Below are 26,307 nucleotides of genomic sequence, written 5' to 3'. Positions count from 1 at the left end.
TAGTTTGTGCCTTGCTTACCTATTTTTCTCCCAGTGTTGTTATGCATAAACTCAAAATCTAAACTAGATATTCTTGTGAAATTCTTAAAACTGCCTGATAATCTTCTTTCATGCAAACATAATCCACAGTCATCAAAAATTTAGATAGTAATAAATCTCAAGAAGAATGAACCCAAAATCGCTTTGACGCCTACGTGAAAACCACCTAAAAATGACTATTGTGGTGGCTCCGAGAAGCACATATTTCTCAGACAACATTCTGAGTTCAGCTATGTTCTGGCAATAATGTTTTATAATTTTTTAACGTTGCCAACTGTTGCCAACATTGTTGCACCAGTGGAAACATGACTTTAGGGACAAGATTTTATGGTAAACTGCAATACTATTGAAATAACACAGAAATGTGAGTCAATTCAGCACCCCATTTATGTAATACTGAAATAGTACCTGATGATAGTAACTGATGTAGTTAAATTGTAAAATCAAGTAGAATTAAGAATGAAGACAGCAGTGGCGTAGCCAGGATTTGTGTATGGGGGGTGTTAAGAAGCATGCCCCCCCCCCCCCCCCCGTATTAAAGCGGGGGGTCCGGGGGTCCTCCTCCGGGAAAATTTGGATTTTAAGGTGTGTAAAATAGTGCCTTTTTAGCAGTTTTCGGTACTTAAATTTAAATATTGTGGTAAAAATTTTATTAATTTTTAATATGAAATTTGTTTGAATGATGAATAAGAAATTTAATTAAAGATTTGGTGCTAAGGGGGCGGGGGGGGGGGGGGGTTGAACCCCTAAACCCCCCACCCCCCTGGCTACGCCCCTGGAAGACAGTACTTGAGCCACTGATATGTTACGCCTTAAAAATACAAATTTCTGTGTATGTGATTAATTATGCACGTATTATTAACTCAGGTTGAACATAATTGATTTGAGTTAGCCCTCTTACATTTTAAACAATTCTTGTAGATTTTATTATTGTTTAAATTAAGCTGTCTTAACATTCATTATTTTATTTAAAATAATACAACTTGCATTACAATTAAAATCATTATATTTGGGTGAAAATAGCATTTTGTAATAATTTGTCGTATATACTGAATATTGCACTAGGTATTGTAATGAATCAACATAGCTTACAAAAATAAAACCAATAACACGTAAATCCTCCATTTTGAAAAGGAAACTTTAGTAGAATGTAAAATCATAAGATCTTGTCTCTACTTAAAGGGAAGGATTCGCAATTGTCATGTCATCATACCATAACTTTGGCTGCACTTAGGCAAGGTGCAAAGCCCTGCAAATTAGAGGCACAACATGTGAAATCCTACATGATATCTGAAGAAAAGCCTAAATTTTAAAACTATTTTTGTTCACAAAATGTTTTTTTATTTTTGTGTGTCAATGTTTTATTTTAGTCAGAGGATTTTAACTTATTGAATTATGCAAGGTTTCAGTAACTGAAAGTCCCATTTTCTCACAAGTGTCTTGCAAATAATTACTTTCCATTGTCCATACCTAAAGTTAAAGGTCCCAAATGGTTTGAAATCTTGTTGTATTAAGCTTAGTAAAAAAAAAAGCATAACATAAATAGCTGATAAATGCAACCTTAATTTGGCATGTGATTATTGATTTTTTTTTACAAATGGGCTACATAATCTAATTGATATTAGCTATAAATATGATGAAGTGTCCCTCTTACCCCCACCTTCACAAAAAAATTTTATTCTGGTTTCACCCTTAATGATAAACCGCAAATCCACATAAGTTGTAACCTGCCACCCTACCAAGGCATCTCGGCACACAAAAGGCATTGATTTCAAAATACTTAAGTGTTTCGTGATTAAAAAAGAAGGCTGAGACTTTATAGGTGATGCAGTCATGCTAATGAACTTTCTTTCAGTTGATGTACTGTATTTATTTAGTATTTATAAGACAGCTGAGTATGTGTGCAGATGTATGTGACACAATGGTGGTGTTTTCCCCCCTGTTTGTGCAAGCTCGATTGTTCCAGCAGTAATGGATATTTGTGCACTTCCCAAGGACATGGGCCCTTGTCCTGGGGCGATCCTACGCTGGCACTATGACGCCACCGACGAAACGTGCAAACAGTTTGTGTACGGAGGTTGTCAGGGCAACGCAAATAGGTTCCGAACCGAGGAAGAATGCAGGAGCGAGTGCCATGTCTTGTCGGATGCTAGAGGTACTCCTTTCGCAGCGTCCACAAACATTTTTATTTCCGTTTCTCGGCACGCCTCCTGGGTTACTCATATGTACTCGTTTTACCTCTGGTGTCCATTGGTCTTTTGTAGTTTGTGTTCCTCCATTAACCTTTCTTAAACTTGGGGGTAATGGATGGTAAAACTGGTGATTCATGGTGTCGTCTTTGTAATTCTGTGTCCAATAAAAACAGCATGCATATAGTCATATGTACAACGCAATGGTTCTCAAACTATGGGATGTGGAAAGGGAGAGAGTAAAGGACTCTAAAAGCCCAGAGATGTCGTTTTATTTTGAGAACCGTTGAAATGTACCATTGAATATCTTTAATGTTGTACATAAACAGGTCGTCTGTTTTTTCTCGTTGTAAATAGGCTCACATTTGTAGTTCTGTGCACTATTGGCTCTGGAGTACTTTCTGTTCTTGATTCTTTGGTTTTGTTACTCATTCTTTTGTGTTGAGTATTTTCTTCTGTGATGCCAAATGAGTGTCTTCCTAATTTTCCCCCCCGGAAGGAACAGCATGCAAATGTATATGTGTGTCATGTAATTTGGTTTTTAACTTTAGCAAGCACATTTTTGTTATGAGCAGTAAAAGAGTGTCTTGAATATGTGTGTTAATACCATGTGGGTTTAGAAACACAGTCATTAGTTCATAGCTAAAGTAATCATAATGTAATCATAGCTATGTAATGACAAAAGAGTAAGTATACTTCTGAACATGTACACTTAATTCACCATCATACAATTATACATGCATTACTAACAATTGCTTGACTTGCACGTATCTCAGTTTTGCATCATAATATGTTATGAAGGTGGTTGTTTTTGCATTTATGCATGCTAATTAATGTTTTGACCTTTCATGAATATCTGATGCTTTGAAAAACTTCACTCCGTGACAAGTGGAAAACATTTTACCAATGACTCCTGCAGTAACTTCTTGTTTCTAATAGTTAAGTATTTTAAAGTTTGATACTGAAGCTGTGTTTATTATTTTGTGTTTGTAAAGGAATGCCAGAGAAACAAATGATGTCTGTTTGTTTTTTTGACATTTTAAATATACATAGTAGCGTCAGAAAAATCTTCAGACAAATGTGTTTAAATAAAATTTAAAAATAAAGGACTTTGTTATTTCAGTTTTTTCTTCATTATTTTTATATCATTTTTAATGTACTACAGTGTAGGGCCAATAAATACCAAAGACTATCCTTCCAGGAATAAAAAAAAACATTTTATAACAAATAATAATATTTACTGATCTATGCTTGTACTAAATGTAAGTAGCTACGTAACTGCTTACAAATGTAATGCTCATAACTCTTTCATAAATTAAGAAAGTGAAGCTATTCATAAAAAAAAAAGAATTATCTTTACATACAAAATGTTTAAATATGATTTCAAAATTTAATCTATTTAAATTGTGGATTGTATGTATGTGATATAATAATTTTAGACATGACGAAGGTAACTACTATGGCAGTTAATGAAGGTATGATCGATGTTTGGCATTATAAACTTTAAAGGATATTCTATAACAAGTTTGGTTTTCATTCATGAAGACATTTGTAAGTGTTATCAAACAAGATGTATGCAGTATATGATTAACGCAGTACCGAAAAGCAGGGTTTTTGGCCTTCGATATGTTAGGATTAGCAGGTTTCAGCTGCAGCGCATCATGTCACATGACATGGAGTTGAAGTTTTTGAAAGCAACGGAAGCTAAGGTCAAGCATGGGGCAAGCTCACTGACTAACCGGGTGTTGTTCTGTCAGATTACTGTTTCCTGCCTCGAGCACAGGGTAACTGCTCGGAAAGCCTTCCGCGCTGGTTCTTTGATGCTTCCGAGAACAGGTGCATGCCGTTCTACTACTCTGGGTGCGAGGGCAATGCTAACAGGTTTGAAACCGAGGAGCAATGCCAAACCGACTGCCCGCCCAAAGTTGGTAAGTGCACGATTCATTTTCCTGTGGGGAGTGTCTTCTGTCTCTGTTGGTGCGAAAGGTTAATTAACTGAACATTGTGGTACTAACATGCAGTGGCGGATACAGAAATTTTTTCGTCGGGGGAGAGGGGGAGTTTTAAGAAAAAAAAAATCTCTATAATTTGAACACGTGTATTCACTTGCACTAATGCACTTACAGTAGCAGCCATAGCTGACTTGGCTTCTCACACAGTGACATACTGTCATCACTGGTGTTTCACAAATTTTATCATAACTTCGGGAAAGAGATATCCCCCACAATTTGCCCCCCCCCCCCCCCCCCCCCCCCCCCACCCTCAACCTGCATTCACCAGTGCTAACACAGCATGTGGGTTATTGCCTGTTTAAATTGTACGTTTGTATGATGAACATACTGATTGATGATTTTGCACCAGCACTGACAGTGAATCTCTAACATTTGTGTACCACCTATTAAGGAAATATGTACTTGTACTGACAATTTCTTGAAGCCCTTTTTTTTCTTAGTGCAAGATTGAAATAACTTGATTAACTGTTCAGCTGTAACCATGTGAACAACTAGAGCAGTACAATTCAATGCAGAATATTTTTGGAGTCCTTGGAAATTAAGCGGAAATGTATCGCTGTACATGGTACCACAAGTAAAATGTGAAATCATCACTTATCTACAATTGAGGTTTAATTTGGCTGTTGGTCTGCCACAATGCAAGGAGAGGGGCGTGAGTGCTTCCAGGGCTCGAATAAACATGCTAGTGGTCTAGTACCCGGGTGGGTCAGCATGGATGAGGATAAAACCAGCTGGTGTTCAGATCTTGGTGAGCTGCCCTGATCAAGGGAGAGAGGCATCATTCCTCACCATCCCAAACATCTGACACGATGAGGTGTGAGTGGAGAAGCTGCAGAATAAAGGTGGATGACGAAACATGAGTACATTACCCTGAGACAACCCCAATACCTCTGCTACTGCTACACTATGATAGGATAATTTATTATTATCCTAAGACTTTCCCAGTGTGTCAAGTATGGTATTGAATAGAGATCCCAGCAGTTGGTGGTTGGTGACTAACCACATGCCAACCTTAGGTCTCTCTGGGAGAATTCTGAAGACAGATTCACTGTATGACCAAATTTATAATAGATAGACTCTACCCACTATAAACGACCAGTGACAATATTTTTGTTAATAATAATTGCAGTAAAATCTATCTAGGGTAGTTCAGGAAACTTGAGACCTAAAAAATATTTGTATTAAATTTTTTAAAGGTAAAACTGTGATAAAAATTAAACAATCTCCATATTTTTTTACCTTAATTCCAATAACATAAAACAATTTTCTTATCCCAAATTTCACAATATATCTTAATTTGTTAATTAAAAGCAGCCCTATAATACATTTTAAAATGGTTTATTCTGAGGATTTTCACATTTTTTTATGTAACTGGTAGGGCATATAAGATATGATTCATGCACAGAACAACCAAACCCCAAAATTACGTAAAGATAGCAACTGACTCCATTGCATGCAATAACATGTAATGCCGAACTAAGGAAATTAAATATATATTTTTAAAAATGTTTATACTTATTCTTATACATATGTTTATTGCATGGAAAATTCATTGCTTGGTGCAAGGCAACCCATTCCAAAGTTAACTGATATCTTACTGCATGTACTCTTTGAAACATTTGAATGGGTACTTACTAATTTAACCATTTCTAATAAAACATTAATTGCAATTATGTACATATAACACAAATTTTGCATATGGTGTAGATTATCAAACCTGATTTAGCAATAAATAATATTTCTGGTATAGAATGCTAACAATTTGTAATAAAGAAGTAACTTTTATAGTAGACTCAAAGCAAAAAAAAAAAAAGTATCTAATTATCATTTGCAGGTGTTTATCTCGACTAAATAATTTTTCATGTGATCACTTTTAATTCTAATAAATACCTAAACAACTAAATGGTAAATAAATTTTGAGTTTGTATTTTGACTGAAAGAATGATAAAAAATACTAGTTTTAAGCGGATAAACTTCATCTTTATATCGCACCTGATCTTCATCATCTTGGCTTCATTAAGTATATAAAATTATTTTTGAATATCCTCAGATCTTACCTCAGGGGCTCGGCTGTTTATTTTATTCAGATAGTAATCTGCTGGTCTGAGTTCAGTCTTCAACGCAAAGATTGTATCCAACCACGAGGTAACTCTGGACTGGCTATGTTGTTAATTTACCTAACAACCTATCAACATTTCCTCATAAATAAAATTCAGATAAAGTAGCCAAAACCAAATTTAATCCCTAATCCTTAATGGGTTAAAGTTATATCTGATGCGACATCACAGCATTTCGGCTGTTTTTAACAAGTAACGGTCACAAAATGGAAGCGCTGCACCACATGGGGATCAGTAACAAGATGAATAACGGAACATAGTAAGCGGGAAGAGGCGAACCCCAGAGCGGGCCAGCACATTCCGAAATCCAAGGGGCATATTTAAACAATGTTTTCCATCGGGTGTTTTGGCAGGACTATGCATGCCCAATGGTAACTTATACCGTGAAACCCCACTTTGTGCACATACGTATATTTAAATTTCTATTTAGGCCTTACAATCCATTCGGAGCGTAATGGAGTTTCTTCCGGGCCGTTACAGTCGTTGGCTCACAAAAGATGTGAAAAGAAGATGTGCATGCAACGCCTCTCGTCACAAGTACTACAATATACCTAATGTATCATGTAAACCAGTCATGCTGTTAGGCACTTAGACAGTTTTACTTTTTATTGATCAAGTGCATGAGAGGCATGTGGTGCAGTGGCGAGTAATAAAACTCAAGACCGAAGACCTTGTACTTTTTTCTGCGTTCGTCCACATATTAACTGCTTACTGTGAGACCGGCATGTAGGATGCCCATAAGAGCTCACTTAATTAGTGCCGTCGTATAGCATGCCTGATTCTGAGAGTGGGCCAGGTGAAAGGTATTACAAGTGATTGCGCTATGAGAATACGAGTCATGCTTCCACATGGACAATGTCACACCCTGAGGATAGTCTCCGCCGGGTCCGTGTCCCTTAAATACAACGGCACCCTTTTAGTTGTTCTATCATACGTAGGCAAATCCCCAACCACATCGCATTTTATCTTTTCACACTGATAGGCTCTGTCAGAAAATATAATAAATATAAAATAGATACTTCTCTAGTTAGATGATATTTATTTTCTTAGAGACAGTTGGTCTGAATGAACACAGAAGTTCAAGAACCATATATAACAAACTGTGACAAAGAGTATTTATTCTATTACTCAGATGCACCTCATATTTTCTATTTAATGTACTTTGTTATGGTATGCTATAAGCAGCAAGGCTTCAGTAAAGTGTGGGCCAAACTTCTTACGAGCTGGTCTCCATAGTTTGATGGAAATGTGTTGCTTGAAATGGCCTGGCAGAGTCAAATATTTGGTGGAGCCCCACGGAACCAAATAGCACTGACTTGTCACATTAACTCTTCTAAAAACGTTATTGTAATAAGTAATAACGCTTGTGCGTGTTTCTATCTATAGCTCTATAAGCACTGCGATGTCAACATATTTTGAACGGGCAAAGGATATTTTTCAACCTCCTTGAACACACACCCCTGATAGGTGTTTACCTTCTCCCACTTCACCTTCATCGCGCTCCTCACCCCCAGCACTGATAGCTCGCGAGATGTTCGGCTCGCACTGTAAGTGCCGATGCAAACGCCTTGCAAGGATGTGCACCAACTGCTGGTTGTCCCTCAAACAGAGCAGGACACGTGCCTCCTGCCTGCTATGGTGGGCGAGTGCTACAACTACACGGAGAGGTGGTACTACGACTCATTCGAGGTGTGGTGCCGCACCTTCTACTACGGCGGCTGTGGTGGCAACCACAACAACTTCCCCTCGATGGAAGCGTGCCAGCAGCGCTGCGAGCCAGGGTTCAGCACGCCCAAGCCCCCGCAAGCGTTCCTGACAGGTAGTACGCTGCTATTTTGTGGCAGGTTACAGTGGCTGCTTGCTTTCCAGTCACGGCTTTGTTAATAGTGGTTTCGCTTTCAAAAAATTTACAGACTAAATTAATTTTATAATTCAGAATTTATTCTGTTCTTGTAATTTGTAAGTACAATAAGTTTTTTTTTGTTCTTTTACAGACATATAAACTTCTCCTAAATACACACGGAGTTTGTCAACAAAAAAAATTGTGCTCATATTATGTGCAACTTTTCTTGCATCTTTCTGTCGTGAGATCAATTTTGTTGGATTTGTGTGTGATGTTATGTAAGGAGGGGTTGGCAAGAATGTTAAAGACAGTAAACTGTAGATGTGGCACAATTTTACAATGCATGTATGACAGTTTAAGAAATCAGCTCATTCAAATAAAAATTATTAATTTTTTCCTGAGATCATCAACGGACGAACATCAGATTCAACACCATATTTAATTAACATTTTTCATTTCCTGTACATGATTTTATTTTTGACCCATAAGACCTATATTCGAATTTGAGGGGTGTATTCGAGATACTCCTTAGAATTCCAATTTGAGATTTGGATTCGATAAAATATGGATTTGACCCATAGACTAATACTTATTTATGTAAATTTGAAATTTGGTTAGTGAAAAGTCAGGGATATTTTATCGCGAATTTGGGTGGACACCATGCTAGTTAATTTATTTAGAAACTCGTATTAGTATTTTAATTGTGTGTAAATTTTTGTTTCAGAATTCTGTTTCAAGGACTATGACCAGGGCCCATGCTCTGAGTCTGTTGCCTACTGGTTCTATGACAAAGGTGACGGGGTGTGCAAACAGTTTGTCTACGGCGGCTGCCAAGGCAACGAAAACCGATTTACTTCTCGACAGGAGTGTGAGAAGATGTGCGGAAACGCCCAAGGTTTGCAATGCCTTGATTGATCAGAATCAAATTTAAATCAATTTTTCCAAGAGGCTCTATTTTTTAATTAATTATAATTTGTTATATGCCCAGGGGAAATTGAGTATGACAGACAGGACTTAGAAACGTTAATGCCAAGTTTCAGTGCCGTGTTTGAAATTCATTAATATCAATTTGCTATTTTCATCTTTGTTTTACTTGCAAGAAACATACGAGTAACAGCAGCTCCCGAACAAAAAGCTGGGCAAACGCCCACGGCCCACGACTAGTGGGAGCCTGTGCTGGCCCTTTAAATACTGACATACAGTAAATGAAAAATCAACATCTCTTAAGATAAATTAGCTAAACCATTGTCAAAATTTTAATACCAGGTTGACTTGAAAACATTGTTATAAAGAATATATTTTTCAACAGTTTTGGGGGTGGGCCCCTGAACACACTTTTTCTGTAGTAACTACTCCATAACCTCCCCATCAGGCCCCTCTCCAAAATATTAGGGCCCCAAAAAAGTAAAAGTTCCAGGGTCTCACCAAGTCTAAGGCAATCACTGCATATGAGGGATAAATCACCTGATTCGCAATATAATTAAACCAGTAATTTGATTGTTAGTTAAATTTCTTATAGCTCTCTTTGGTGTGTACATGAAACAAAAACAAGAAACACAAAATTTACTTTTTTTTAATCTGTGTTGCTCTACCGACAGTGACCATACTGTAAACTATCTGATTTTGCCTCTGCACCTCCATTATTCTCTCTCTTTATCCCAATCGTTGTCCATTGTTTCTCATTCTCCTCCTGTTATTTGTACTTACCATTTCTGTTTCATCTGCACTGACTCTCTGTTTTAGAATTATTCTTAGCAGTCTCTTACGTTCTGCTCTTGCCATTCTCGTTCCATCTCTTTTTTGCTTCTCCTATTATTCTCGTCAACCACTGTGCCCTACTTCAAACTGCTTCCCCTATTCTTACTCTTCAGGTCTTGAGCTCTGCATTAACTTACTTCATTTCTCTGTTTCTCTCATTCAACATTTACATTTCTGCAACATTTTTTTTAAGGATGTGGTACATTTTATTACCTGTACCTATCCAGTTATATTTCTTTATTCCTTATTAGATGGGAGTATACATTTTATTCAACTCCCAATACTCTCTGCTCCACATCTCTCCACACTAGTGTATAACCTGAGTGCTCCTCCCTGCACAGATATTTGTGCGCTGCCCCGAGTGGTCGGGCCGTGCAGAGGGAGGCAGACCAACTGGCACTACGACCCGGCGAGCGACTCCTGCCAGGAGTTTGAGTACGGTGGCTGCCAGGGCAACGGCAACAGGTTCGCGGACCAGCAGGCCTGCGAGGAGCGCTGCCAGAGGTCGCGCGCCATTGCGACGGCGCGGCCGACCCCTGGGCCCGTGTCGACGGCGTACCCCGCGGCGGTGCTGCAGCCCTCCGACATCTGCCTGGCGCCGGTGACGCGTGGCCCGTGCTCGGAGGAGCATCCCGCCTGGTACTTCGACGGCTACTCGCGCACCTGCCAGGCGTTTGTGTACGGTGGCTGCGGCGGCAACGCCAACAGGTTCGAGTCGGAGGAGCAGTGCGAGAGGCAGTGTGGGTCTTTCATCGGCACAGGTTAGTGGGCGACCTCAAGTGGTGGCATCTACGCTTCTCTGATAAAATTATTCGTGAAAATCAAATTTTTTCTAAATTTACAATCACACACACAATGAAACTATGTTTTTCAAACCTCACGGAAGTCCAAGAAAAATTGGAGCTGAACACAGTGAAATAAAAAAGTAATACATTAATAATAATGGATTATTTATTAATTTATTATGTATAAATAATATAATATGTACTATGTTACAGAAAACAAATCTAAATTTCTGATCAAATCTTCCTGGCTTCCTATATAATACACTCTTTTCATTTAAATATTTTGTGTATGAGTCGTACTTGCTTGATATATCGATAATAAAAAAAATTGTTTTGAAATGTTGAATCAAAAATTCTGTTTAAATTTTAAAATTTTGAATACTTGCAGACTCCTAATCTAGCTATAATACAATTGCAATAAATTAAATTACTTTCTATGATCACCACTGTCCATTCATTACATCATAGTTCATGAAAGCCTTTTGATTCCATTGAAACAGTGATGAAAAGTTTAATTTGTACAGTGAATCAAGACGGACAGTTTTTTGCTTTCATGGCTTCAACAAGTGCACAATAACTACCAATACACCAGCACTGACTCTTCTAAAACAATATTTCAGACTTACATGCACATCATCTAACTAGACGTCCATTTAAGTATTACAGGGTCTTGCTCTTTCCAACCAGAATTATTAGACATCAAGGAATTATTGTACATGTATCAGCACAACATTGAACTGTGAAACTACTAACATAAAAATGAAAAAGAATTTGTAATCATAATAAAAGTAAAGGGATAAAAAAGCCAGGTTCATATACATAGAATAAGAGCTATGATACAAAATTATCAGTAAAAATTCATGACGAAAGACACTTCTTCCACAACTGTAAATTATTGGTTAAAATATTGAACAAAACCAATAATAACAGGTAAAATGAAACACAAAACCAATCCAAACACAAATGCCACAGAAAAATCATGCAATAAAGTAAGACAAAATGGTGCATAGTAGGCAAGTGGCATTATGACCTTTCTCTTTAACACAGATTCCTTGGACATGTAAACTAGTAAATGATTTTATTTAATTTAAAAAAAAAACGTAAATACCAGATCAATGCAATTGCACTTCATTTTTGCTGTAATGTGTACGTGTTGTCAATTCTATGACAATTGTGTTTTCTTTAATTGATTTTACAAACAGTGTTTTTTTTTTAACAGATGTGTGCAACTTGCCGTACGACATCGGTCCTTGCCGCGGGGCATTCCCGAAGTGGTACTACGACCCTCAGACCAAGAGCTGCCGGGACTTCACATACGGGGGATGCGCTGGCAATGGCAACCGGTTCAGCTCCATCTCCGAGTGTGAGCTCGTGTGTCTGCACAGGGAGGAGACACAGCCGTCCACTAACAACACAGAAGGGACTGCACAAGGTAAATGTTCGTTACACCTTGTGTCTCAACGATTGTGTGCAATCCCTGGCAGTCCATAAACATGTTACTGTCTAGTTTATTAATCTCGGTAATAGTCAAATATATAACAGATGAATTAGATATGTTACTGGAGCACTTGTATTTCACAACAACTTTAACTTGTATCTCTACTTGTATCATATCATCCACCTTAGGCCGGTTCTACAAAGACACGGAAACGGAGACAGATCACGTATACGGAAACGGATCTCACAGAACAGAGCTTCTACAATGGCATGCAGCCAGAGGCGGACCCGTACAGATTAGCTCGGCAATGCTGAGCTCTTCCGTTTAAGTTGCTCCATGTGACCAATAGAAGCCGAGTATTTGACCGCAGTGGTAGCCATGATTATTTATGTTATAAATACTTAAAAAATTGTCAAGTACAAGAATATCTATTCTATTACTACTTTATGGTTTATTTTCATTTTATATGCAAATTCTACCTGTGCTATGATCTCAAAGCATAATAAATTTTTTTAATCAAATTAATATTTTGTAACCTTGAAATGCACTCTCAATGGTTGTCATTTGTTATATTTCCATGCATTGTGGAAGCAGCAGACGCGACAGTGAAATATTCCGGTTGATCCGTCTCCGTTTCCGTGTCAATGTATAACAGGCATTATTATTATTATTATTATTATTATTATTATTATTATTATTATTATTATTATTATTATTATTATTATTATTATTATTATTAGGTCTAACTTACAACCTAAACAATTGAGATTAGATATAAATGAAAAGAATGATATTCTTCAAGTGCAGACATTTTATTGGAAGAGGAAATATCAAACAAATTATAAAAATCAAATATGTAGGGCTACTCATATAAATTTGCAAATATTGTTACTGTTTTAATTATGTTATATGTTAAGTGAAATTTTAAATAAGTTTTTTTTTTTTTTTTTTTTTTTTACATTTGCATTATTTAGTTCATTTGATATGTTGTTTTAACTCAAAAATCTATTTCTTAGTACAAAAATGTTATTTTTTGTTTTAACACCACTACCCACTTTACAGTAGTTGTGTTGATGTCTCATATTTGCTATTTAGTGTGAATTTTCACCAGCACTGTTCTGTAAATAAAATTTAAATAACTGAATCTATTGCAGATAAGTTATTGCAATAATAGTACCTTTTTATTTTATAATATGTAGATCTAGATAGTAATGCTATATTTTCTTTTGGGGCACTTGGGATCTGAAACTTATACACAGTTACTTATCATTGAGTTTATTTCTGATAGCTAACTATGGTGACTTACAAAACAGTTGTGAACAAAATGTGAAAATCCATTCCACATATTTTTAGGTTTATCGTTACATTTCCCTACTTAAGCAAGAGGTAGAGATAGAACTCAGACTTAAGGGGGAAGAAACACTAGACACAATATAACATATGTTACACTAGTCTTGAACCTTACAAAAACATAGGATGAAAGGACTCAATCCCTCCACAGGAAATAAGAAGGCTGCCTTTCTTCTACTGTAAGTCTCGGCTTCAGCTTTCTATCAAATGCCTCGGTGCACAGGTTCAAGTCTTGTCTACACTCAGCAGCTCATCTGTCTCAAAGTTCTGAAGCCTGTGATAAAACTGAGTAGAGATACATCAGTGCAATTGGCATCAAATTAGCAAAATATTATATTAATTAAGAAACTTACATGGTACCTAGTTCAAATTCTGAATGCAAATGTTGGCCATGTAATATTAAAATTCATCATAAAAGATCAAACTAAAAAAAAAAGTGTTTTGTTTCACGAACATTATTCCTAAGGTTGACAGTTAAATGCAAAAGCATCTGCCACTGCCATCACTCTTATTGTCATCCATGGACCCTCTGCTACTGCTGCCACTATCTTCATGTGTGTGTTACTGAGTGCAATCTACAGTATGTGGCCATTTCTACTTCTGATATCACTAGCCTGACACAAGTCATTATACTATGGTCTAAACCTGTTTCTGTAATTATTTGTTCTTCATTTAGTGCTGGCTAGTTGGCTACTGTAAGGCTTTGTTTTGATAAGGTTTGATAGCAAAAAAAAAAAAAGCATGATCTTAAGCATGATTTTTTATAAATATGTAGTTACCCAAAACTATCCATTACTTTTTAACAGTTTTGAAAAATTACTAACAGCACATTAACAGCATCTGTAACATATATGTACTCTACTTTCAACGTATCGTATGCAGTAAACTAACTATTAATAAGTACTGTACTCAATTAGCATGAAAGGCTTTACAATAATTTTAATATGATATAGTGACTAACAAATAAAATTTTAAAAACATTAACTTTTTAATGTAGGTAATATAGCTTTGTCTCAAAGCATATATTTTAATGTGAAAAAAAAATCCTATGCAAAACTTAATTTGAAATTGATCTAGTACACATTCCCTGGAATGTTACACTTCAAAATTTAATGTACCAAAAATAGCATGTAACATTTAATATTTTATGTAACATTTTTGTCATGCTATGAAAATTTAATTAATTATTGTGAGAAGTATACTGAAATGTTTCACCTACATTTTCTTAAGACTTCTATACTATAAAAATTTATTGAAATGTCTTGAGCAATTTTAAGTATGTATTACGCTTTAATTTTATTTTCTTGTCATCTAACTGCATGATTTGTGGCTTTAAAAGGATGTTATGATTGGTTATTCTATGAAAGTAAGCTGAATAATGAATATCAAATTAAAATTTGTAAGGAAATTAATGAAAAACAAATTGCAAGTGATGGCTGGAAGATGTTGCTGAAATTCCTTCCTCAGTAATACAGCACTTTTTAAATACTTTATGACCAATAATTTTAATTTTGGTCCATCATATGTAGGGATCCCAAAAATAGGAAATAAATCTGTGTTAAACTGGTGTTAAGAAAAACAAAAAGCGGTGCAAAAAATTGTTAGTAAAATATTAAGGTGGTTTGAAAAATCGCTGAGCAAAAAATGTAATGTTTTGTTCTAAACTTTAGTACAAATCATTTAATTTTGCCTTTTTTTCCCCCGTGAAATTTTCATTTTAAACTTATGCATAACTTTTTTTTTTAGTTAATGGTTGAAGTAACAGAAAATATCACCAAAAATCTCTTGAAATAATAAATCTACATCTACATGTGATCATCTCTATAACCATCATAAAATAGAAACCAACAAACAAAGCTTACTTTTTGAATCATGCTGTCATACTAAAAGTTTTCATTATTTTTATTGCAGTTTGGAACTAACCATAGTAGACAAGAATAAAGCAGATTTCTAGATATAGTATAGGTAAAAAAAGTACCAAAAAACCCCTATTAAAAAAATTCTGTTGATGAAGCTTTGTAAAAAATTTCAATTGTCATAAGAATGAAGAATCCAAATGTTCATTAAATATTTTTAGGATTGAAGATATTTATTTGGGGGGGGGGGGGGTATTTGTGTGCTCTCCTTCATAGAGTACGAGCACACAATCTGTACACCCCACATGAAATATTCGAAATTTTTTTTAATTATTTGGCAAATTTTATGTAAGGCCTTTTTTAATAAAATATCTCCTACGGGGGTTGGCTCAAAAAAGAAATTCTGCAAATATCAATAAAAGGCCTGCATTTGAATTGGGCAGACTGTACAAAGAAAACCATCGTAATGCAATTGAAAACTATTGTGTATTTTGCTACCATGACCGTAACTATACAATATTTCATACTCAAAACTAGCATGCTGTGAACTGGATATTTGTACAATATGATTTCCCAAAAAGGCAATGTTGTGATAAAAACATTATAAAAATACCATAAATAACTTCGGTACACATTTTTACTATGTTACAAGAAATCACAAATTTCCTGGCACCAGGATTTTAAAATAATTTGTATACATGAAAATGGATCCATAAAAAACTAACTAGCAAACACTAAAAAAGTTTATTATAAACCAATATTAATAGTTACAAAAATAATGAGTATCATAAAAAATTTAAAAAAAAATTAAATATACCAAAGCTAAAGTTCTTTATTTGGGGCCCCAATAAAAATTACTCTTTTGACAGGCGGTCTCGCTGACTGACATATAAATGCTAACATTCGCAAGAAAGAAAACCAACTTGCTTGTTAACAACTTCTTCCAACAGTATAAACGAAAGTTTAAAACCACAGAAAATCTCGAATTAAAACTATACTGTTGCATGATCCCACAGCTAAGTTCATGTCCATGCAGAAACCCAAAACATGCACACTACCACCGGTAGTATTGGATCAGATAGTACTCACAAATCAGTCCGTCAAAATTGCAAAAGGCTTTCACAAACAAGTTGAGGATTTTCATAGTCGATAGAAAGCTCTTTAAACCACACAGGCCAAAAGTTTATCGCCCTGCCAGGCTGAGCCTTCGGGCTCCCAGGCCTCTGCCTCGTGCATAATCATACTTGCGGGTAGCAGGTCTGACTTCCGCCACGGCCGATTAGCGAATGCCTTCGCTGAACACGTGTCTTGTCTATTCGCACAGCCATCCCACCTCAACTTCCTGACGTCACAAACCAGGCACCGAAGATATTCTTGCACGCAAGCCAACTGCGTGTGTGTCCGCGCTCGCCAAGCTTGCCGCAGTGCAACAATCGTATGTGTACGTCCCAACTCCCAAACCACTTAGCGTGGGCCATCGTACATTACGCAAAGGTTCACCGAAGCAATTTTATCTCGTTGCACAACACATGGCACCACCTGTTAATGTCAGCAAACTTGCCTAACAAAGTTCTGCCTGTATTTCAATATTATAACTCAGTGTCTTTAACATTACCATAACACTTAAAATATAAACTATATAAAAGGATATTATTAAAAAAATATTAAATTATAACATACATATTATTTAAAATATTATATTTAACAGCAAAACTCTTTTACCTCATCAGGCCAGGGAACTGGCTACAAATTTAGGTTTTCAAATAAAAAATTTAATTTTAATTTTGGTACAATCCAGGCAATTGATGCATGTTTTATAATTTTTTTTTGAAGCTGGATTGAATGGAAACAAAATAAATACAATATATTCACTCTAAAAAAAGATATATTCATTTTAAAAATTGAGGAAAGGTAAGAAAAAAAAGTTAAATGCACCAGTGGAACATCCAAACAACCAATAGCAATGCACCTTCTTTTTGTGTGTTCCTTTGTGCAGATATTTGTTTTTACCTCATGAACACGACTATTGTTGGCATAAGTACCTGATAAAAGAACTAAACTTAACCTGCCAATATTTCTCCCACCGCAATAAATATATTTTGATATGACTAGCAATTCTTATGTTACGTTACATCAGTAGCAAATGAAAAAAAGTTATGTGGTCAAAAATAATACCCTTTAAAAATAACACCCTTCCATCCTATACATTATTATAGACTCTTTTGATTCTTCATTCCCATTACCAATGAAATGATTCTGCCAAGTTTCATCGACGGACAAATTTTTTAAAATATATTCCTCTTTTTACATGTACTAATATGAATCAGGAGCTAAGTTAGGTCAAGTATTATATATAATTTTGAAGGCTAGAAGATTGTCTCATCTTTCATTTCATCACTAGCAATTTGTCAGTAGCTTAAGTAGAAGTAATTAAAACTACTGTCAAGAGGAGCAGTATACATTTTAAGTGAATGAAGTGATTGAGCTTACTTTTACGTTGCTACTAACCCTAACTTGTTACTTGGTTTTCTCTCAGCCATTTGTAGCCTGCCTGTCGACATTGGCCCATGTAGCAACAGCTACTATAAGAGGTGGTATTTCAATACCGAGCACGGCACCTGCCTTCCGTTCCTCTACAGCGGTTGTGCAGGGAACCTTAACAGGTTCAAGAACTTCCAGAGCTGTGAGGAGTACTGTTCAGTTTTGTCGGAAGAGTTCGGTAGTGGTGAGCCGGACCAGTCATGTAAGTGCCAGATGGTCGCTTCTGGTTGTCTGCACGCCCAGCAATGCTTGCTGAATCTCCTCGCAGCTTCTCGTGTGCACCGCTTTGTCGTCCCGTTAGCGTAACACTGCCGCTGACACGCTCCACTTGCACATACCACAGTCACATCCCTGCTCTACAGCGTAGATTAAGTAAAACCTCCAGAACTGAACTTGTATTCCAGGAAAGTGTTGAGCCTGGGCAAGTGTGGACGTAGAGAAGTCGTAGCAAACACCCTGAGGCTTCTGCTCTTAGTTACATGCAATCCAGCTTTCAGGCTGACTTCAGTGGGCCTTGTTTTCGTGATTGTGCTTAAGTTTTTTTATGGATACCCTTTAAGAACATGCATGCTTTCACATGTGTGCACAAATTTGCTGCAAATTTCTGTGTTCAGAAAAACCCTCTAATTTCTACTTAAACATAATTTTATCTTTGTTTACCTATCTTCACTTGATCCCAAAACCTGATCACCAATAGTATTTTACCTTGTAAAAGTTCTTACTTATTTAAGTAACATTACTTAGATATCTTCAGTAAGAGTTTTAACAGGGTTCCACTATATTAGTGTTAAAATAACTGTGGTATGCATTGTTGGTACCTATTAATTTTTTTTAAATGTAAGTTCATTATGTAATCGTGATTGTAAATAATGTTTAACGTGTTTCATGGCTCTTTACCATTTTTCAATAAAATTTTTCTTAGGTACTATGACTTATTCTCTGGCTATATATATTATTTTGAAGTTGATATGTTTTTATGTAAAACAGATCTAAATATGGGCAGACCAATAAATTTTTTTCATGACAATATAACAAACATTAATGATATATTTCAAATAACTATTTATTTTAGTATATTTACTAAATTTAAAATGTAGCCATTTTCATTATTCTTATTGACATTGGTGAAAATATGTAGGATTCTGAGGGGGGGCTCGCGGGATAAAGTTTATTATTCCCATTTCACATTTACGAATTTGCAAGCGCAAGAAGCAGACCCCCTAAGAGAGAGGCGTTTTGATTACAAGGGAGCCCCCCCCCCCCTCCCCCACCTCTTTTGAGTTCTACCACCATGCTTATTGCCATTCGTTGGCTCGTTTACTGTACAGGTTTGTGTTCTACAGGGCTTCATCCTCAATCCAGATAGAAAACTAATATGTTCCCACTATCCAATATAAGTTCCCAATGATTAAGCTAAGGTTAATGAGATCCAGGAGCATTTTAACCCACTGTTCGGGAAAGTGTGTCACTGTAGGGTACACGACCATAGTGACATCAAAGGTATGTATTACTGATTCCCAATATTATGGGTTTCTGCGATAGCTGTCTTGCTGGTATTTTCTTCCACCTTTTACAACAATCCACAAATATCACTTAAAGATGGAACTTAATGTTCTTTCATTTGTACTTATTCAATTGACAAATTATATTCTCTTTTTTTTTTTAGACAATCCCTTTATTTATTTTTTTGTTTTTTTATGTGGTTTGGGTTTATAGGTTTTTTAATGACGTAGATATCAGGTGCTGAGGTCTGGGCTAGAGGGCTTGATTTATGTACTTTGAAACTAAAACTACTGTATAGGCGCCACAGTATGAAAGGGCACACGAAAACGGTGGAGACTCCTCTCGGACGTAACTCCACCCATGTGGGAGCGAGATCCACCTCTCTAAATTTTGCACAACAATTGCCAAGACCTGGCACGCTTTAAGAATAAACGCAGTGGGCTCTCAGGGTGTCCCACATGTCGCCATGCAGTAGATGTTGTACACGTGGGCACAAGAAGAAAGGAACACCATTTAAAACACACTTCTAGGTTTATTAAGAAGATACATGCTCCCACTTACATCGTCCTGTAAACCATTAAAAAGCCTGAGGCACGAATCAATTTATGTTGCAGTGTGGTCCACACACATGGCTTCACAAAAATTACATAAGGGTGATTAAATACTCGCGAGGAGTAATAACAATAATTATTTAAACAGCCCGCCAGCCGAGAGTAGCCCCAAGGAGAAACATAAAAATATAAGAACTGAACGTAAAACTACTTATCAGTGAATACAATCGGTAAGATTCCCAGGGTGCTGGTGCATCTGCTCTCGGCCGGTGATGACGAAGACTGGGGTGAGTGAATGCTCCACAGGCCACATGACGTCTCTCATGCCAAACCAAACTGTCGTTATGTTTTTATGATTTCATGCCAAGGGTTATTAAAACTAGACACACAAAACACTCGTACAATATAGCGCACTTTCTCGCAGCTAGAATGATTAAAACATATATTAATTTAAAAATTAATATTCAAACACAGTCTAGCTTCGACTGGACTCGTGTCTGCCTTGGAAATGTGTGGTGCTATCTTTATTTTATGCAAAATTAAATATAAGATTTATTAAACAAAACCCTCCTGGCTGATCTGCCGTGCCACAAAACGCTTAGGATAAAAAATAAAGGTTTACAATTTAATTTATAATTATGTAAGTGGACAGAGCACTGAAGCTATGGCACCCTCTCGCAGGAGTCTGTCGTGCGCCATTTAAACACGTCACACACGCACGCATACGTGCCGGCGGTGCAAATGCCAGGAAGGAGTGGTTAGGGATATCATGGGATCGCAAAGGGAGCGGAGTCTGACCAGACTTAAAAATGGGGCAAAGCCCTGGTCGATGTCAGTGCTATGAGCATCACCGTGTAGAGACTTAAAAGATTTTTAATTTTTTTTTTGACTAGTCAAAATAAAGTGGAATTAATCTCCACCAAACAATTTATTTCAACAATATAATTGAACACACATATCTCAAACAATACTGTTTTAATAAGAAGGTTGCCTACTTATTTACAAGTTTGGCTTGTTGCCCATAGAGATTACATAGAAAATGTAACATTACATTTTTGAATGACTAATTTTGTGTGTCTAACATTAATCTTAATGCAACATCTAATCAGTGCCTAAAGGGACAAGAGAGGGTAGTGGAACGCATGCACGAGGAGGCGTTGAGGCGCGAGCCCGGGCGCCCGGCACTGTGCAGGGAACGCGATAGACGTCGGGGAGCGGCCCGAGAAGCCGGGCGACAGCTGCGAGGCGGCGGCGCGGGAGTGCGGCCAGCTGCGCTGCCCCTACCGCACCGACAAGTACGTGGACGGCGAGTGCACGCGGTGCCGCTGCCACGACCCCTGCCGGGACGCCATGTGCCCCGCCGGCACCCAGTGCGCCGTCGACCTCTTCTCCAGCCCCGCGAGCTCCGAGACCGAGTTCCGGGCCGTCTGCCGGCAGGGTGAGCCAGCACTTCTCATTTCGTGGGGTGCTACAACTGCCACGCCTGCTGGTGCTTTCCTTTTAACACTGCACCACCACTAAGTTACAAGGCTGTGAACCAGTGCGCAGTCTTCTCGTCGTGCATGCGGTAACTGTGAAATTTGAGTGGTAATCACAACAATTTAAGTCAGTCAAATGATGTCAAACGCATAATGCAAGTCCCATGAGTACTTTCAAGAATCTGCACGGAATGTTTCACACCTAAAAATTATCCTGAAACCAAATTTTTTTTTTTACCCTTTTCCACTGTCCTAAAAATACACTTTAAAAATAAAAAAAACAGAACTACTTATCCATCTTCAGCGTATTCTTGAATGCTTTTCGCAGATGGATCTCAGTCTGATATTTTGACAGTTTTCAAATCGCTTGGTTTCTGCTGAAGTTCTACACACCTAATGCGTGCCCAGGTAGGCAGGGCACATCAGACAAATAATTGTGGACTCCAAAACACTTACGTACCAACTATGTGCTCATAACAAGGTGTTGGATCGAAACCATGGTCCTCCCCTTGTTGCAGTTGTTTTTCTGTCAGAAATATTTCCAAGTGTTATTTAATGGATGTAAAAAGTTGGTGCAAGTGGTTGTAATTGTTATCTCTTGTGCAACTCTTTACAGCAATTATATCACATTGGTGAATATTTGTTGAAACCTTTTGTGACAGAACAAAAAGTCAAGCGTGGTATAGTGTTAAATTTACAGTTATAGCCCTTAACTAACAGTCATGGTGAGGAAATAAAAAAAAAAGTGTGTGCGTGAAGTCCACGTGTGACAGAAGATTTATTATTATTATTATTATTGTTGTTGTTGTTGTTGTTGTTGTTGTTGTTGTTGTTGTTGTTGTTGAACAAGTGATAATAATTGAGAATAGTAAGGATGCAGGTATTATCTCAAATGAAAATAGGTATAGATAGAGATAAACTACCTATTAGTTTTTTAAATTGAACAAAAGATAAAATAGTGAGGATGCAGGTATGATCTCAAATAAAAAAAATTCAGTTAATGTTTACAAATATATTTCACAGTAAATTTGTTACTTAATATGACAAAAACTTTAGTCAATTGTGGTAGTTAGTTCCTCATTTTTTATTAATCATTATCCACAGAATTATCGGTGGATATCATAATGACAATTGGCTTATTATAGCTAAAATACAACACAAATGTTTGGGATATAATGTGTCCTGAATTCCTAGAAAATACAGCATCAATTGTTGTACCCGATCTCGAAGTTAAGGTAAAAAATTAATTGCACAAATCAATAACTCTTTTCCACATGAATAAATAAATTGTAGATACCTTGGATAAAAATAAAAGAAATAATGGTATTGTTAATCGTTAGCTGTGAGTAGACAAACAGAAGCAGCATTGCAAGAATTCCGTAGCATCACTGCTGCAACATTTCTACCTGCCCTGCTATATTCCCTTCCGGCCGTTACAACTAGCATATAGCATGCTACGCTGCGTATCTATATCCCCCCCCCCCCCTCTTGCCGTCTTCCCGTTCGATCGCTACTGCATGCGTGTGAGTGGTGTCGCCACTGATGCACTCCACTCCACCAGTTCCCCCCACCACGTACCTAACTATTCCTCTCGTGCAATAGGAATTTTCGTAACGTTCAAAGAAATTTCACTTAAAAATCAACTTGGCACGCGACATCGAGGGTTGTGGTTCCAGTGAACAAGCCGGGCCTGTGCCCGCGGCTGACGCCGGGCGCCGGCACCTGCCACAAGGAGTGCGAGACGGACGCGGACTGCGCCGCGGAGCTCAAGTGCTGCCTCAACGGCTGCGGCTCGTCATGCATCAGCCCGTTCGCCCCGCCGGAGCCGCAGATACTGACCACCAAGTCACCGGCGCTCCCGGAGGAGCAGACCTACATTCCGTGGGCCGGCGGTACGCCCACGTCGCCCTCGCTTGACGAGCTTGGAGATTAGTGAACATTTAGGGAGGGAGGGATTATACGTATCTACCCGAAAATACGTCCGGCATCCCAAGTGTCATGCTGTCTCGTGCGTCACGCCTGTGCAGAGGTTTAGGAAGCCCAGACTTAAGAGGCAGAAGCTAAAGCAGTTTACAGGCAGAGTGTATAGTTTTTAAACTAAGCTTTTCCCAATGGCAAGATTAAAGTTTGTGATTTTAATGCAAACTCTACTTTTAATTTCAGCATTTTGGTAAAAATCATTGCATTATTTTCAGGTAAATATGGTACTCTGAATACTAACCGCTTTTTTTTTTTTACCTCAAAACCATACCCTATAATCACATTATCATACACAATGAGCATATATTATCATGAAATTAGAATATTTACAATGATGAGATAAATGTACTGTGAATGGAATAAATATTGTAATGGAAAGGCTAATTCTATAACAATGAAACTTGGAAAAAACTCAAAAGTTTGATCATGATTGTGTTGGTACATTGACAGTTAGTGGTAGTCCTGCATGACCTTGTACTGAAAAATAACCACAAGGTGGCCTTACAAGCTTTTACTAAGCACATCTTCACCTCTGTGACTGGCATGTACAAACTTTTCACTCGTATGCATAAGCTTGGAAATTGATCATACAAATATTATCATTGCACCATAGTTAAATAATGTTAAGTCTTTCTGATTTTTCATTTAATGCCTACTCTTTCCTTCAGGATAGACAAAATATTTATAAACATACTTTAAGCAATTTTCAAAATGTAGTAAGTATTTACCCAAATTTAAGAAAACATAATCCTACATAACCCAAGTGTCGTGCTTTTTTTCTGTCCCTGAGAAAACCGGTAGAATAGGATAACACAGTTAACTTTTTTTAGCTCTGAAAATTCAAAAAATATGCTGAGAAGAAATTCATAGGCTTCTACTAACTCTTTATGATTCAAGCATTTTGTCTCAAGATAGAAGTACTCATCAAAATGTAAGAAAATTTAGAAAAAAAAATATGCTTTTGTGTTTATAAGTAATAAAAAAAAAATCAGTTTTTTTAAAGTAATTGAGAAATGGAACAAAATGTTTGAGTGATGCTCCTTGTTAATGAATTAAAGAATGAATTATTTAGAGTTTAATTATGCATCATCAAGGTCATTAGAGACAATAAGAGGTGAGGTAAAAATAAAACATTAACGGAATAAATGGGTGGGGGAATGGGAGTACCCCAAGATAACCTTACGGGAATATCCGCCATGTTTCGCCCGCAAAACAAAATCCGGGTTTGACCCATCTGCAACCGAACCATGATCGTCCCGGTCGTGGCGAGTGATCCGATGACTCTACCACTCCTAGTTGACGCAGTGTCCATTGTGTTTGTAGATTTCCCCGCATCCGTCACCTCTCCAGAGACAGCTGTGAGCGCCGAGGAGGGCGGCGTCGTGACCTTGCATTGCGTTGCGTCTGGGAACCCGGTGCCATCCGTCATATGGCGGAAAGGAAGGCTCACAGTAAGACATTCACGAAAAATTTCACTTTTTAATTCTTGCTTACGGGCCTGTGCAAAGTTCCACTAAGTGAAAAATCAAATCTCTTTATAATATTTGATTTGACTTCGCCAGGATATTTTCTATTCGTTTTATTTGAAGCTTTGGTTGTGATGCAAAGCTTCATGACTGATGTGAAGCTTTCTATTTGTTGCAGAGCTTGAAGACATTGGAAGCCTAAAATTCTCTAATAAAATAATTTAGTTTTTTTTTTTTGTGTTGTATCTCTATGTTTTGCTTGAGTAAAGTTGGTTGATTAAAAAAAATCAAAAGGTGGCACTCCATTTGCTTTTATGAATGCTCAATATTATTATTATTATTATTATGCATGATTATATTATAATTTTTATTGAATAATGTTACACATAGGGCTCAATTGGTTAATCACTTAATCAGTCCAAACATTTCAAAAAAAATTTTTTACCTTAATCCTGTTGCTGGGAACAATATTGGCAATGTGATTCGATTTCGCGAATGTTTTTAAAATTCAATTTGATACCCATTCCACTTCAAAAAACTAGTATTCATACAGACCTGGTTGGCTTTATATTATTTTTATTTTTTGTGTTTTGTAATCTCATCAACAAGGTTGTTAGAGACAGACTTGCACAATACAACCCTCCCAGAACTTAACCTGGAGTGGTTTTGGGTAGCTATGGAGAATCAAAATCAGGATTGATGGACCGGGATTCAAACTGGTGTCCCCTGGAATGTGAGTACAACATTTCACCGTTGTGCCACCTCGCTCAGTGGGGGCTGGCTTTATTACTAAACTCAAATAGAATCATTTATTTACACACTATGATTTTGCTTCTAGCTTGACCGCAGTTTTAGTATCTGTGTAAAAATACAAAATATCATTTTCCAAAGTAAGAGTCTAGGAAAAGGTTAAAAAAAATTACATATTAGGTAATTTGAGATATCGTAGAATACAAAATTTAAGGCGCCTTTATCTTTTTTGTGCACAAGTGAACCTCTTACTAAATTCAAGTTGCAACATGATGTTACGCATATTTTTTAAATAATACGTACTCTTCCCTATTAAAATTTGAACCTGCAAGTACAACAATATGTAGGTTATGTGATATTTTAATTAGATTATCTGAAAAGCTTTAAACTAGTAACTATATTTATTACACGGTGCATTTTAGATTGTTTGGGGTCGCTAGAGTATTGTCAACTCTCTACCCATTTTACTATTATCTTAAAAATTCTTACTGATTTCTGGTTTCTGCTATGCCCCAACGCTCATGTTCGAGACGAGAGCGTTGTGTGAACTCCTGTGACAGCAAATGTGAGAATCACTGTGGTGACTGAATTGCAAGCATTTAGAGAGCTGACATCCTTACCCTGGTACATTTTTATGTAATGCTTAATACT

At 37.0% G+C, this 26,307-nt stretch overlaps 1 protein-coding gene across 4 annotated transcripts in view; it reads left to right on the top strand.

Annotated features, from left to right (window-relative positions):
* LOC134530672 (papilin) overlaps nt 1–26,307 on the top strand; it is a 411,300-nt gene that overhangs the window by 361,972 nt on the left and 23,021 nt on the right. For 3 of the 4 annotated variants that reach the window (XM_063365723.1, XM_063365725.1, XM_063365722.1), the window contains exons 28-36: nt 2,009–2,194; nt 7,967–8,176; nt 8,925–9,095; nt 10,300–10,719; nt 11,963–12,175; nt 17,924–18,130; nt 21,175–21,420; nt 23,137–23,352; nt 24,764–24,891. In XM_063365723.1, the coding sequence (XP_063221793.1) occupies nt 2,009–2,194; nt 7,967–8,176; nt 8,925–9,095; nt 10,300–10,719; nt 11,963–12,175; nt 17,924–18,130; nt 21,175–21,420; nt 23,137–23,352; nt 24,764–24,891 (1,997 nt within the window). Of the gene's footprint in view, nt 1–2,008; nt 2,195–3,985; nt 4,157–7,966; nt 8,177–8,924; nt 9,096–10,299; nt 10,720–11,962; nt 12,176–17,923; nt 18,131–21,174; nt 21,421–23,136; nt 23,353–24,763; nt 24,892–26,307 lie in introns of all 4 variants that reach the window. The other variant, XM_063365724.1, reaches the window with a different exon arrangement.

The sequence above is a fragment of the Bacillus rossius genome, chromosome 3 (genome assembly GCF_032445375.1).
Source record: "Bacillus rossius redtenbacheri isolate Brsri chromosome 3, Brsri_v3, whole genome shotgun sequence".
NCBI classification, from domain to species: domain Eukaryota; kingdom Metazoa; phylum Arthropoda; class Insecta; order Phasmatodea; family Bacillidae; genus Bacillus; species Bacillus rossius.
Note: the sequence above shows the minus strand (reverse complement) of the source record. Positions and strands in the feature narration are given on the sequence as shown.